Source organism: Manis pentadactyla, chromosome 5 (genome assembly GCF_030020395.1).
Source record: "Manis pentadactyla isolate mManPen7 chromosome 5, mManPen7.hap1, whole genome shotgun sequence".
Classification (NCBI taxonomy): Eukaryota; Metazoa; Chordata; class Mammalia; order Pholidota; family Manidae; genus Manis; species Manis pentadactyla.
Window position 1 is genome coordinate 73,245,262 of NC_080023.1, and position 15,761 is coordinate 73,261,022.

A 15,761-nucleotide genomic window follows, 5' to 3' on the forward strand; every position below is an offset into this window, starting at 1 on the left:
ATAGATTCCACTTATGCTAACTGCAACTTTCCTCAATACTACAATGGGGACACCACTGCTCACCACTCTGGGCAGGAGGGAACCTGAGACAGTGGCTTCCAGCTCAGAGCCCTCAGTCCACAAGCACAAGGAGAACTCTGTGGTCTTGAGCATTGCTGAGCAGCTGTGATCAGAGCATACCAGAGCCCATTACAAAGTCTCAGCATGAAACAATAGTTTCAAGGACACATTATGACTGAAACCAGATAAGGTACAGTAACATAAGAGTTAACCATGTAAAAGTTATAAAAAAAAGTCCCATCCACCTCCCTACATCAAACAAATCAAAAAATAGAAAGGAAATTAACTCAGGCAACAAAGAAAAAAAAATAGATAAACTCTATTATGTCAAAATTTTAAACTTCTTGTGCATCAAAGGGCACGATCAACAGTGAAAAGATAATCCTAAGGAACACTTACAACAATAGAAAAAATCTAATTAAACAATAGGCAAAGGAGTTTTAATAGACATTTCTTCAAAGAAAATAGACAAATGGCCAATAAGCACATTAAAAGATGCTCAAATCACTAATAATTAAGGAAATGAACATCAAAACCACTGAGATACCACCCTCACATCTATTAGGATGGCTATTATTATATAAATAAGTAAAAGGAAAAAAGCAGAAAATACTAAGTGTTGGTAAGGTTGTGGAGAAACTGAAACCCTTGTGCACTGCTGATAGGAATGCAAAATGGTGCAACAGCTACTGTATACAACAGGAATGGTGGTTCCTCAAAAAATTAATAGAATTGGCCAATGATCTACTAATTCCACTTCTGGGAATCTTCACCCAAAGGAATTTAAAGCAGAGACTCAAACACATATTTATTTGTATACCCACATTATCAGCAACATTATTCACAACAGCCAAAGGGAGGGAACAACCCAATTATCTATGGACAGATACCTGGATGAACGAAATATGGTCTATCCATACAATGGATTACTCAGCCTCTAAAAGGAAAGAAATTCTGACACATGCTACAGCTGGATGGAGCTTGAAGACATGCTAAAGGAGATAAGCCAGTCACCAAAGGACAGACGCAGCATGTGATTTCACTTACATGAGTACCTGGAGTAATCAAATTCAGAGACAGAAAGTATAATGGTGGCTTCCAGGGGCCGGGGCAAGGGGGAATCAGAAGTTAGTGTTCAGTGGGTACAGAGACTCAGTTTGGGAAGATGAAAGAAGTTCTGGAGATGGATGGTGGTGATGGTTGCACAAGAATATGAATGCAATTAATGCCACTGAACTGTACACTTAAACTGGTTAAGAGGGTAAATTTTATATCTGTATAGTTGACCACTATATATATATACATATATATGAAAATTAACTCCCCTACTCAGCTTTCAATTCGACTTACAAACTACTCCTCAATTTACCCTGTATTTGTCTCAAATTCAAATTCTTAATGGATTTTCATAAGCTTGAAAAAAATGACAGCACTTTCTCAAAATCAAGATCCAAATGTACTTACCTATTCTGGATTCCCGTAGGATCACTTTTTAGATCATAGAAAATGGCACCTATAACCAATCCCAGGATGACTGTTAAAATGAGCTTTCCAAAAAGAAAGGAAAAAAAGTTTCAATTAGACGTAAAAAGTTTAATATACCATTTATTATTATATATAGATACATAGTCAAATCTCTCCATTGAAATAAATACTTTCAGATTGTTTCAGAATGTTTTCAGATTTTAGATTGTTTTCTAAATTAAAATTAAAAATAACTTACTGTATGTTGGAGAGACTGACAGGGGAACAAAGCAGAGCACTGGCAAGCTAAGATTCCTCCCAGTGCTTCACTACGTACTGCTGACTCAGGGTCCGGTTCAGGCTCCTGGCCTGGGAGTGCCCTGCAGAGCAGCAGGACAATGCAAGTGTCCAGCAAAGTAATTTGAGGAATAAAATAAAGTCCAAGAGTTGAACCCTGGCCTGAACTGTCAACCATTGTACTGGTAAACATGAAGTTTTATATGTCAAGAGGCTCGAGTGAAAACAGGATATCTTCACTCTTAACATTAAAAATAAATTAAAATAAACAAAATCTCTAAAGCACACATTAAAAAAATTTCCAACAATGGAATTTTGCATGATAAGGAAGTAAGGAAGTAGGGGTAAGTGGGCTGCCTATCTATCCACCTCAGGGAACCCATGCCTGCAATGGGAAACTGCATTGTCCCAGTCACTATTTAGCCAGCTTCTCCTGAGGGCACCCAAGAACCTGCATGACTCATTCTGCTGTCACTGCTTCTCCATCAATACCCTCCCCCGCCCCCACCCATCAGGACTACAGCCGACAGCATAAACCTTCCAATCTTTCCTCCCTCACTTACTCAGCCTGTTTGAAGACTCCTAAGAACACTGGATAAGTATTACTTTTGTTTTTAAGATTAATAAAATAAATGTTTCTTAAGGACACTTCTGTAAATGAAGGGTTAGGGATTATACTATGATATAATTTATTTAAGGAAATTCTACTTAATGTACTTTTGTAGTAAATATAAAAATAGAAGAAATAATAATCTAAAGAAAAACTATTCCACATGTACCTTGGAAATTTCAAAGTAAAAAAAAATAACATCTCAGTACTACAACAGTGCAATGGTATCAAGACCTGAAGCAACTTTTTCCAATTACACTTTTAGCATGAAACAAACCATATTGGAAAATGGGCTCATGATCTGTGAAGGCTTGTATGTGAAACCCTTAGTCTGGAGGGAATATGATTTAAAATGTTCTTTAAAATTCCCTTGCTAGTAAGATAGTTAGAAACTTGAAAAAATATCTATTAGCCTGGCATATTTTAATTCCCCTCAGAATATATTGTGCTTCATGTCAACAGATCAAGCTTCCAAAATAAATGATGATGACTCCATCAACATATGTTTATGCACATGTACACAAGTCTATACTTTTACACAGTGTAAGAATATTCAGACTTTTAAAACTGGGCACCCCCCTCCCATGCTTTGTTTTTTTCTGCATTCAAACTTGGTTATCAACAGACCGATGTTGGTATTATCATTAGGATGTTTCCTAAAGGTTTTTAAGTTTTAAGGTTTTAAAGTTTAAAGTTCTAAATGGATTTTTCAAAGTCAGCTTTTAAACATACTTATAAAGCGATTTATCTTGTAATTTTGTCATGCTTTTGTTAGGCTGGAGAAAGGAAAAACAAGGACATGCAAACAGAGCAGAGAGATGCCAGGGGGAGAACAGACCAGACCCCAAAGTCCGTGCTGTATATGGAAAGGGGACAGCTCTTCCTGAATTCCACCCTGATGTGCCAAGACCCGGATGTCAGCCTCCTCCCTCTTGGAAGGAAAAAAGTTTCTAGTTGACTATTATGTCACCTTTAGCCAATCATACCTCTCAACACCCCTTAGGATAGCTTGCCCACTCCTCCCCCTCCTAATCCCTTATAAGCGCCCCACCTCCCTAACTGAGTGTGACTTCTCTGGCCTCTGACAATAAGGCTACAGAACCTCACCCCGGGGGTATTTAAATAAATTACCTGGCCCTTTGTTGCCTCTCTTTGCCTGCTTATTTCGGCTAGAATTTATCTTACAGCTTTTCCAAGGCACATCTATGTTATTCTTTCATTAAGGGAAAGAAAACAGGCAAACTAAACTTTACTCAACAGAGTACTCAGAGAGACACTGTCGACCAGCTGTATGCATCTGGCCTCTGTTTTGAACAGAAGGAAAGAAAAGAAATTCCCTAAATATGCTGTTCTGTCTTTATTCATTTCTCAAGCTGAGTTCTGAGGGGTGATTATGGCCGGCCATCACTAAACAAAATTTATCCATAGTCAAATGTTGAATATGTTAATGGAAACAATGAATCTCCAAGAGATAGATATGATAAGTGTTTTCCAACCTGAATTGACCAGGAAATTCCTGGCATGTTAAATGAACATTAAATCTTCTTCTACAGATAATCCATTCATTTCAAGATATTCCAAGCACAACCACTAGTTAAATGCATTATCAGAAGCAAAGTCTGAATCATGTTAATAAATAGCTCAAACCTAAGCATGGCTATAAGACTACCAATACAAGATTAATCTGCACGAAGTCATACAACATTTTAATAGCTCCACATGCAGATACTTAGAGAAGTAAATGACATACATACAAGATTAAAAACACTAAACCAGACATCAGCAAGCCTTGGCCCACAGGCCAAACATGGCCTGTTGCCTATTTCTGTTCACCCCATGAGCCAAGAATAGTTTTTTATTAATGGTTGAGAAAAAGAGAAGAATAATATTCCTTGCCCATGAAATTCGTATAAAATTCAAATTTCAATGTCTATTAATACAGTTTTATTGGGACACAATCATGTATACTTATTTATGTATTATCTATGGCTGCTCTCTCACTAAAACAGCAGAGTTGACTACCTGAGACATAGACCACATGGCCTGCAAAGTATTTACTATCCAGCCCTTTACAAAAGAGGTTTGTCTGCTCCTGTCCTAAGCTAACATTCCAGTATTTATAAATCTGAACAAGAATTGCCCCCACCCAAGCAGATGCCCTGAGAGATTCAAGGTCCTGTCATTATTCTATGATCAATGCCACTGGACATTGTTGGGATTCCTTTGTGGAACAGAGTTCACTGAGGAGGCATACAGGCTGGATGTGCAACCTGAAGGCAGTGGCCTGAGGTTTGCCCTGAAGAAAACCTAACACCAGAGGCAGAACTGTGGTGTGTCAGAAACAGCTCCATATTCTGGACTGCTTCTACATCCCAAACAGAGGGGTGTCAATAAATGGAAGGGTGGATACGAGACAACCATAATCCTAAATTAGATCATGTCAGAACTAGTGTTCCCACATAAGCATTTCACAGCCTAATATGAAGAATCTGTCAGTTTACCTGAGCTACAGAGGCCTGGGGATTACCCAGTAAGTTTTTGAATGAACGCTTAGAAATCCATCTGAGTTGATGACAGAAGGAGGTAGCATAGGTGATCTCCTTGAAGGCTGGGCTCTTCTTTTTCTGATGTCCTGAGAGTTGATCTAACTCAACTTGTGTTTCTCTGAAGAAGGTGGAGCGGGCATAAAACTCAGCTAATTTTTCTATGAGTGGAGTATCTCCTGTGGAAGACTCTTCAGTCTCTTTGGCTTTGGAATAAATGTGGATAAAAAGGGAAAGATCATGAACAATAACAACTGAGTCAACCCATTTTCCTGTAACTTCTTTGTTGGATTCTTCTCTAATACCTTAACTCTAAAGCTTGAGTAAAAATTATTAGACCTGTCAATTGCTCTACACATTAGAATTCTGATTCTAAAGTGTAAGTATAAAATTCTTAATTCTAAAAATTAAATATAAAAAGTGATTAGATCTGTCATTGCATTACACATTTTAAAAATATAATTAACTGGCCTATTTCCATAAATTTATGGGTATAGCAAACCTCTAACCTTTTCCTAACTATAATTTTTGGTCCCTAATTCTTTTTAAATAGACATCATGGGGAACTGTCATTCCTAATAGAAAAATTTGGTCCTTGCTTTCTTCTATGTGCAAATACATAAATTGCCAAGTTTCTTATTTCAAAACACTACAGAAACATGAGTATTTTTAAAAATGGAAACCCCCCTTGGAAGTGACACTAGCACATAAATGTTCATTTATACATTAAATAAAAAAACACAACACTCATGGACAAAATCTATATTGACTGGTGCTGTAGATTAAATATTTGTACACCCCAAAAATTCATATGCTATAATCCAATTCCCGATGTGGCAGTATCTGATGGTGGGCCTTTGAGAGGTGACAAGGTCATAAGGGTGGAGCACTCGTGAATGGAGTTAGTACCCTTTATGAGAGGCCCCAGGGAACTTGCTCCCCACCGCCACCACGTGAGGAGGCAATGAGAAGATGGTAGGCATCTCTGAACCAGGAAGTGGGCAAATCCTAAACAGACACCGCATCTGCCATCACCTTGATCTTGGACTTCCCAGCCTCTGGTTGGTAAACCACCTATATAGCACCCATGGACTAAGAAAACTGGTGTCAGAGGACAGCATTAACATAAATTCACACCACCACATTTTAATGACCTACCACATTGCACAACGTTAGCCAATTCAAGCAGGCAATAATCTGTGACTCTCAACAGATGTGCATACCTTCACCATCTCGGTTCTCCCTGTTTAATACCACAGCAGAGGAGTCTCCATTAATGATATCCAGGAAGAAGTCTGCAGGATTATTATAGGCCTCACAGTGGTAGCCTACAAAAGAAAGCAACTCAGGCACGCAAACTTGAAGGTCTTGGACAATAAAGACATACTTTCTGGGGATGAGATTGTGAGGCAAGGGGAAATAGAAGAATCTAGTGATTTCTCCATCTTCTTTCTCTCTCCTCCCCTCACTAATTTTTCCTTTCTTCTTATATATTCAGTAACACAATATTTCAGCAATTCTGTCCCCTGGCAAAACAACATACTCCAAACCAATTTTGGACTCTCAGAAAGTTTTATATGACTGCTTGGTCTTTATCTGTCACAAATCATGAGCTCTGAAACAGCTATCAGTAAGCACTGGTGCTTATCAGGACTTCATCAAAAATCTAAATAGAGGTCCAAGAAAAAAATATATTAAGTTGAAAAAAGAAGTTGCAATGAGGACACTAGGACTAGTGATCCTCAAAGGGCAGTTAAGGCACAGCTTAGGAGAGACCCCGGGCACCTTCTGTCCTCCAAGTTTACCTAAGGACTGCCAGAACATCAGCACCAACTTTAGCAATAGTTGCTTCTGCCCCCTACTAAATTCAGGTCCAGATGATCATCTGTTATGCTGCTGTAATTCCTATACAGAGAACAAATCACCAAAGCACCATTCTTAAGGGATCGTAACTGGCAGGGCACACCTAAGCATTTACCTCAATTCCTTGCGGCATGATCATTTGAACTCAAATTGACCTGTAGTCTGACTCTTAAATTCAACTCCCCTGAACTCTCTGGACCCCTATGTGCTTGTTAATTTTAAATAGCAGAGATTTAACAAAAACAAATATTAAAAGATGTCTAGTGAATATTTAAAACTATATTTGTGGTCATGGAGCATCATTTATAATTATATCCAAATATCTCTAAAATGAAGTTGAATCATTTAAAAAGTTACATATTTCCATTTTGAATAGAACCAGATAGTCCAGAACTGTCAGGAATTTTGGCATATCAAAGTCAGACTTACCAGTAGCCATCCTATTGAGTGGTAAGTTACTCATATTCACTTAAGGCCTAAATCTGCAGTCTAATATTACTAGAAAGTTCAGTAGCATCTCCATGAAACCTCACCAAGGCAGACCAACATCCCACTGAAGAGGAAAAAATGATAAAGCTTGAACTATAATATAGTCAAGAAGACAATCTGGGGACATTAGGCCTTTCCAGAAACGTTGGACTGATAGTTAACTGCCCATGAGGCCAATACATATATTGAACTATTAGGGAAAGGTCACTAGAACTGGGAAGCAGAACAGAGACAGGCCCAGTAGATATAAATACTCATAACACACATGCATGCATGGTTACCAAACAGGACAGGAAAGAGACCTAAATAAAAGTGCTGCAAGATGAAGAAAAATTCTAGCACCAAACTAATCAAAATGTTTTGGAGTAGGGGAACCCCTGGTATGTCTGTTCAAAGAACAAACAGCACTTCCATCAACCAACTTTATTTTCTTTCAGGATTCTATTAGTGAAGGATCTTACTGCATGAAAAAGTCAATCATACCAGCTGATGAAAAGTACCCTAAAGCCTCCTGAGCAGGCCCATGGAACATTAATCTTCCTGAGGCCAACAAGGTCAGGCTGTCAAACAACTTGAAGATGGAATAACGAGGCTGATGAATGGAGAAGATGATTGTTCGTCCCTGTTTAGACATCCTAAGTTAAAAGGGAGAAAGTAACAACAAATCATTAAACATCTGAAACTTGCACTTCTTGGCAACATACTTTTTTCCTAACTTTAGATCATTTGCTCCTAGTTCAAAATTTGATTTTCTTCTATGAACTTCTCATCTCATATTATGTGCTTGATAGTCAGGAGACCTAAATTCAATGTTTTAATGAAACACCAGGGTTTCTAAAGTGTGTGTCATTCTATTCAAACTATACACACACACACATATGCAATATATATATCCACATGTTCACAGTTATTTCCTAGGTCTGTCTGCTAGGTGGGCCTAGAAACAATGAAACTCCAGTAGCAGAGAGCACAGTAAGTAATCGAATCTTGGTTTCTAAATCATAACTTTGCTGGACGGAATCAGAGCTCCTTAGAGAAGCATCTGACACAGGAAAAGTACAATATGAGTCTGGAACATACTGAAGTAATGCTTGAAGAATGACTAAAGACATGTCAAAATGACAGAAAAGCCAGGCAGCAGGGGTTCCCACTGGCCAAATCAGAGGTTAATCTGTTCATAAAAATAAATAAGAATAACATATTATATATTGAATAAAATAAGAACGTGACAAAATATAAATGAAGAGAGAAGGAGGGAAACTTCTTTACAGTAGAATGCCAACTAATACATGTAAAAACAATGATGTAAATGGAAAACCACCACTTGGCAACCATCACACTAGTTGATACAGGCAGGAGTTGTTAGTATATGCTAAAACTGATGGGTAGAGATTTGATGTGGAACAGGATATGGGCATGATATCCAATTATTTCTCCAACAAAATATTATCAATTACAAAGGAAAAAGTCATCATTTCACAGCAGATAAACCCAGAAGACACCCACATAAACAGGTGATCAGGTGATAATGGTTAATATTGCCCACGGTAGGAGAAGTCAAAATTATGTACGCCTGTGTTTTGCACGGAGCCCACTACATTACTTCTGTGGTGTTCCTGACAAGAAGTCATGAGGAAACGCTGGATGGATCCAGGATGATGGCTGCTCTGCAACATATACTCTTGAAGATGCGCAAGGACATGAGAGGCAGGTGAAGACCTAAGAACTGTTCAGGATTAAAAAAGATAAGAAGGATTCTTTCTGGAAAGACTCTTAAGCCAAAAGAGAAAAAGAGACACTTCTGGGACAGCTGGTGAAGTCTGACTGAAGTTGACTGGGTGGTGGCAATGGCATCAGTGGTGACTTCCTAGCTGGGAGGTGTGCAAGGTGGTCATGTAGGACTGGCCTTGCTTTTTGTAGTTACACTCCTGAGTATTTAAGGGTGATGGCACATGATGTCAGAAAAAGACCATGTGGGGTGGAGGGATGGAGAGAGAGCAAATGCAGTTAAAAGGTAACATTGGGGAATCTAGGTAAGTGGACATGTGATTTCTCTTACACTTCTATAAGACTGAAACCCAGAAACATGTTCCTCCCAGTCTTCTTTCTTGATGTAAGTATATACCATTCTTTACCCCATTCTTCTATTTTCTAGGTCCCAAATCTTAGAAGTCATTCTCTCAATAATCATACCCATGTATAAGAGAGCTGATTATGTTGATTCTATCTTCAAAACAGACCCAGAATCTACCCACTTCTTTCCACCTCACCACTACCTTCCTAATCAAAGACAGCATATCTCAACTAAGCTAATGCAAACAAGCCTCCTGGCTGGCTTCCTTGGACTAACCCTTTCTCAACTTACAGTCTTTTCTGTACACAGCTGCTGCTCATCTGTTCTAAAACTTTCTTACAGTCATGTACAGGGTCCATATAATCTGCCAACCACTCAGTTCTAGCTTGTGTGCTATTCTAATTGTCCTAGACTGAATTGTGTCCCAAAGAACTCCTGATGAAGTCCTGACCCCCAGCACCTCAGCATATGACTGTACATGGGAGACAGGATCTTTTAAAGAGATAATTACAGTTAAATAAGGTCATAGGGGTGGACCTTAATCCAATGTGAACCAATATCCTTATAAAAAGAACAGATTAGAACACAGTCACACCAAATGAAGTGAAGACACAAGGAGAAAACGGTTACCTACAAGCCAAGGAGAGAGGCCTCAGAAGAAACAATTCTGCTGACACCATAATTTTGGACTTCAAGCCTCCAAGAATGCAAAAAACTTAATTTCAACTGTATAAGGCACCCAGTCTGTGGTATTATGTTATGGCAAACTGCAAACTTATCAATAAGCAACCCCTATTTCTCTCAGGTCACTGGGTTCCAGTCTCTCTGATCTCTTTGGTGCTCTAAACACATCGGACATGCTCTGCCCCAGGGCCACTGACTGCTCCATTGAGAAGTCTTTTCTCCCAGATAGCCAGGTGTCACTCACTTATTCCCAATCCAAACATCACATCATTGAGGTCTCCCCAGACCATCCAGCTATATGATATAGTACCCCCACCCCCACTACAGGTTTCTTTCACTATATTCTTATCCTGCTTTATTTTTCTTGAATCACTTATATTGCCTAATGACTGTTACCCTCCAACAAAGAAGGAAGAAGTATTTGTCTGCTGTGCTTTTTCCTGAATCCCCTGCACCATGAATAATAACAGGTACACAGCAGGTGATCAGATATTGGATGAATCAAAGAATCGTGTTCCCACCGCATTTACCTCTTCAGGAGCAGAAGGACAGCACTCGCTGTGCTGGAGTCTAAGCCAGTTGTTGGTTCATCCAGGAATAAGACTGAGGGATCAGTGATAAGCTCCAACCCAATACTAGTCCTTTTTCTTTCTCCTCCAGACACACCTCGGATAAACTGAGTTCCAACCTAAAGCACAAATACTGTCATTATTAATAAAGACAACCGTAGCCACCAACATTAGTTGAACTTCTAACACATGCCAACCATGAAAGAGGCACTTTATCTCACTATCTTCATTTATTCTGAACGACAAATTAATGGCTATCTGGGGAAAGAGGTTTCTCTTTATTTAGATGAGTAAACTGAGGCTCAGGTTAGAGCTATTGTGGATAAACCTGATATGATATCCCTGTTTTTGACAGTCCTTAATGTTCCCTGTCAAAACAAATATCTAGTTTTAAAATAAAGTTTGAACACTAAAAGACATGGCCTAACATAGTGAAATCACAGACCAAAAAGGGGGTTAGGACAGGAGAGGAAAAGGTGAAGGCATCTATAAGTCATTAGTCTTCTTATACTCTCCCCACTGCCCCTCCACCAAAAGTCCTCAGTGCACCTTGGCAGCTAGGACAGTTCACTTTCTACCACACTACTTTAGCATCTCTTAAATCACCTTACAGCTTCCCCAACTGACCTATCTATTCCCTAACTCACTGCAGAATTCCCGACTCATTATTTCAGACAAATCCAGAAAGCAGAATATTCTACAGGCCAACTGGCTCGGTCTTTTTAATTATTCGATGTCACTGTATGGGGTGGGGGAGCAGAAAGGCATTGGGGGAGGCAGGACACAATTCTTATAGTACAAGTCTTCAAAGAGATAATAATAAGTGCTACTCATGCTCTTGATTGGATCCTATAAGAACTGGAGAAATGTGAATGAATATGGGATCGACATACCTGATGTTAAGATATTGTTAATTTTATTAGTTGATAATGGCATTGTGGCAATGTAAGCAAATGTCTTTTTATTCTAATGAAAAATAAGTATTCAGGAGTGAAATATCATCAATACTTATAACTTTCTTTAAAATACTTCAGGAAAAAAAATGAAGTAATTATGGAACAACAACTGGGAAATCTAGGTGAATGTTATTAGTTATCTTACCATTATATTAATAATACTACAGTGAAAGCATTACTACAGCAATCAGAGTATTCTTTCAACTTTTCCATTATGTTTAAAATTTCACAAAAAGCAAAAATGTTTAATGTATTGTTTCAATCAATTAAATAAATAAATTCTAAGTCAACAACTATTACAAATCAGAGATAATTTAATAACAAAAAAAAAAGAGGTCAACAACCGCCTTCAGCTTATTTTCCCTGGAAATCCCTGCAAAGAACTTAGGACAATGACTGCCTCTAGTAAAGAACTTTTCCCTAAAGAAAAAGAAAGGAAATACGGGAAAGACAAAATCAAATAAACAGACCCAAAGCAAGGGTGGTAAAGGGAGGCTTTTCAGAGTTGTTCTTCCAAATAAAATATAACAAAATACACTGTATGTAAGAGAACGTCAGAAAGAATCATAGAAAGCAGCAGCCAGCATTAACTCTAAGAGATGTCACAGGAGGATTAAAGTATAGCCATCTCAATCTAACAAGCTCATCTTCAAACGCCTTCCCAGCAAATCTTTCATACCTTACCATCAATTGTAACATTCACCCATCCATCCCATTTCTCCTTCCTGATCCTGCACAACCAACAAAAGGAGGTAACTTTTGTCTCTTTTGCCCACAACTGTTATCTCTAAAACCTGGAAGAGCCTAGCACGTAACAGATAATCTGTAAGAAACTGTTGGCAGAAGAAAGGGAGAGTGGAAAAGAAGGGAGGGATGGGAGAAAAAAGTGTGAAAGGCAAGGCTAGAGAAAAGCAACTTGGATGCCACATAAATTAGACACAAACCCTAATTTAACTGGATATGATTTTGGAAGCCGAATTATAGCAAAGTGAAACATACAGAGTAAGAACTCTTGGATTTTCATCCTTTAAGAATCAGAAATGTACCTCGAAAGCCACAGAACACAGTCCCCTGAAGGAAGGCTGGAAGAATAACTAAAGGGGGAAAGAAAACAGCAAGAAGGAAAGTCAATATAAAGACACTGACTGAGACATGGCAAACAATCTGGGTGGGGGAGGACCAAGAGCTGGAATAACAGGCACAGGGCCACATGTTCTTGGCAAAAAACCCTTTTACGTACTAACCCACACTGCCATGCCTTATTTCCAGGAATCAATCATTTTTAGATTTTTTTTTTAATTTCCATCTTCATACTATGTAACTAGTCACTTTTCTTGTCATTATAGCCACTTTTGACCACACATATTACAGAACACTTCTGAATAAGAGATACTACTCATACAGGTGAGGTCCTGTTTGCTGGCTATGATACTATCATTTTTTTCCACATTACCTTGGAATCAGCCACTTTACTCAGACCTAACTCTTGAATGACCTTGTTAACCCGTTCACTTTTTTCATGATTCGTCATAGTTGACGGAAGCCGAAGAGCTGCTGAGAACTGTAAGTTTTCTCTCACTGTCAGAGTTCCCATCACAACATCATCCTTAAAACAAAATGGTATTTTAATAAGAAATATCAGGTCTTTTCTAATACCACCACTCTTCATTATATGTAAAGTAGGCTATAAAAATAACACACCCAAAGGTACAGTTCTAGCTAATGATGAACTTGAAATTATACAAATTACAATAACTGCATATACAGACTGCTGCAAAGCCTGACAAAATCACTTTCATTCCCTATCTGTACACCCCAACAGTACATGGGTAATTTTTATTACAATTAGCAGACATTTCCAGACAGCTCTATACAAGGATTTGCTCTATACAAACATCTTTCTAAGCTAGGGGAAGGAGAGAGGCGAAGGGAGGGCAAAAAAATAAAATAGTGCTGTCTTTTGGAAATGATATAACTAGAATTGATATCATTGCCCTTACAAGGGTCCTATTCCAGATTCTCTCTGCCTTTTCATTTAACACTACTCTGAATCTCATGGGAGATTGTGAAAAGCTGGTGTAAAGAAAGCTGGTTCTAAGAGTATGTCGTGTAGTCAGTTGGAAGGACACTGAACTATCAGCTGAGGCACTTGCCCACATAGAAACAGAAGAATAAAATGCAAATCCACAAATACTTACTTGCACCACATAACCTGAATTACACTTGAAATTGGCAGGTTGAGGAGCTCCATTTACCAAAACATCTCCAGATAATCCATGTGGATCTTTCCTTGCAGCTAAGATATCTAACAACCTATGAAAGGACATATATGTTGTTGTATTTTTTTTTCTCAAACTGGTGTATCTCTCAGCTACTCTGAATCCAGATTTTGCTTAAGTTAGAAAATAAGCCGATCAAGAAATTATATGGTTTAACTAAAATTATATATATGTTTAAATTCTTACTTTCTTTTTTTACTACATGCTACAATAAAGCCCAGGAGCATGAAAGCAAGCACCATTGCCTGATCCAACACGGACCTCCCAAAGAGCCTACTGCACCATCTGACCTTGTGGCTCCCAAGGCAGGCCATATTCTCCTTCGTCTAAGACACAGCCTTCACTTCTGCCTTTGGCTCCATCTCCTCACTTTCAATTTTATCCCCTTCCCTTCCTTCACCGTTAGCTCAAATCATAGCAGACAACTGTGTGCCAATCACCTTATCATATCCCATTAGTAAAGCTGGCCTAATAGTACCTTGGGACACCCACAAGCTAGCATGACTGTATGTCATCCACAGCACCTAGAACCAGCTAGACACGCAGCAATGGACACCTTCTCATGTAAAAGTGATTTTTAAAGTTACATTAAAGCTGCAGAGAAAAGGCTTACTTATATTGTTATACTCACGAAGATTTTCCTCCACCCGTGGGTCCCAGAATGGCATTGAGGCCAGGTCTCATGATCCCACTGTAAACACAGAAACATAACAACTTATGGCCTTAAATTTGTGCCCTTAAACCTGGTTCTATTAATTCAGGGTTTACACTAAATACACTCAGTGAAAGCTGATGAACATAGACAGAAAACAAGGGCAAACCAACTCTTAAAGGAAAAAGACACCGAACTGTTGATTAATAGAAGTCTAGCATGCAAAGGATGTTAATCACTAGTCAAGAACCATAAGAAAAATGGCTCAGGTCCTTCAAAATTCCGTTCACTTATTCTCTAAACCACTCATATTTTTTGGAAAAGAACACAAGAACTTTCAAGGTTCCTTGAAGTAACAAATTGTAGTGAAGCATCTGTTACACTTACTTCTCCTAACACAGTGTGGAGTTTTTCACAAGTCTTGAATAACATTCGATGACAATTACCTTAAGGTCAACTCATTTGCTACCTAGTCAAGTTTTACACAGTAAGTCAAAGGATTTCTAGAATCACCAGCACTAGTGTTCTAACTGCTCAAATCTAGTCAGACCAAGAAACTATATATCTGAAGTAGAATTCAATGACTAGAATAAAACACCTTAGGGTTAAAAAGAAAACATCACCAATTCTTAATCCTCACAAAATTCTTAATTGAATTAGACAAGTAAAACATACCCTCAGGATGTATCATTTACTTCCTTGTAAAGTATCAGATAAGTGTACTGGAAAATGCTCAAAAGTAGTAGATGCCACTTTCTATATGAGATCACCTTTTTTTAAGGATATATAGATATGGTGTACACACAGCATGTTCCAAACTAAGCAGATATTTGAGGTAGTGAATATTCAGGTGGAACAAGAAAATGAAAAAAATTAAGGCAGTGTTGACTGTACTGAGACTCAGGAAGACAAATACATTTGACCCTTGAACAACATGGGTTTGAATTGCACAGGTTCACTTACATGAGGATTTTTTTTTTCAATAAATATACTGGAAAAGTTTTTGGAGATTTGTGACAATTTGAAAAAACCATTTTCTTTTCTCTAGTTTACTTTATTATGAGAGTATGGTATGTAATACACATAACATACAAAATATGTGTTAATAGATGGTTTATGTTATCAATAGGCTTCTGGTCATCAGCAAGCTCTTAGTAGTTAGGTTTCTGGGGAGTCAAAAGTTAATCAGCAGATTTTTTTATTGCATGGAGGTCAGAGCCC

At 38.3% G+C, this 15,761-nt stretch overlaps 1 protein-coding gene across 1 annotated transcript in view; it reads right to left on the reverse strand.

Annotated features, from left to right (window-relative positions):
• ABCG2 (ATP binding cassette subfamily G member 2 (Junior blood group)) overlaps positions 1 to 15,761 on the reverse strand; it is a 190,172-nt gene that overhangs the window by 58,330 nt on the left and 116,081 nt on the right. The window contains exons 4-11 of the mRNA XM_057502425.1: positions 14,520 to 14,579; positions 13,808 to 13,922; positions 13,063 to 13,215; positions 10,615 to 10,772; positions 7,810 to 7,961; positions 6,198 to 6,302; positions 4,933 to 5,180; positions 1,525 to 1,607 (exon numbers count right to left, since the gene is read on the reverse strand). Of these exons, the coding sequence (XP_057358408.1) occupies positions 1,525 to 1,607; positions 4,933 to 5,180; positions 6,198 to 6,302; positions 7,810 to 7,961; positions 10,615 to 10,772; positions 13,063 to 13,215; positions 13,808 to 13,922; positions 14,520 to 14,579 (1,074 nt within the window). The remainder of the gene's footprint in view (positions 1 to 1,524; positions 1,608 to 4,932; positions 5,181 to 6,197; positions 6,303 to 7,809; positions 7,962 to 10,614; positions 10,773 to 13,062; positions 13,216 to 13,807; positions 13,923 to 14,519; positions 14,580 to 15,761) is intronic.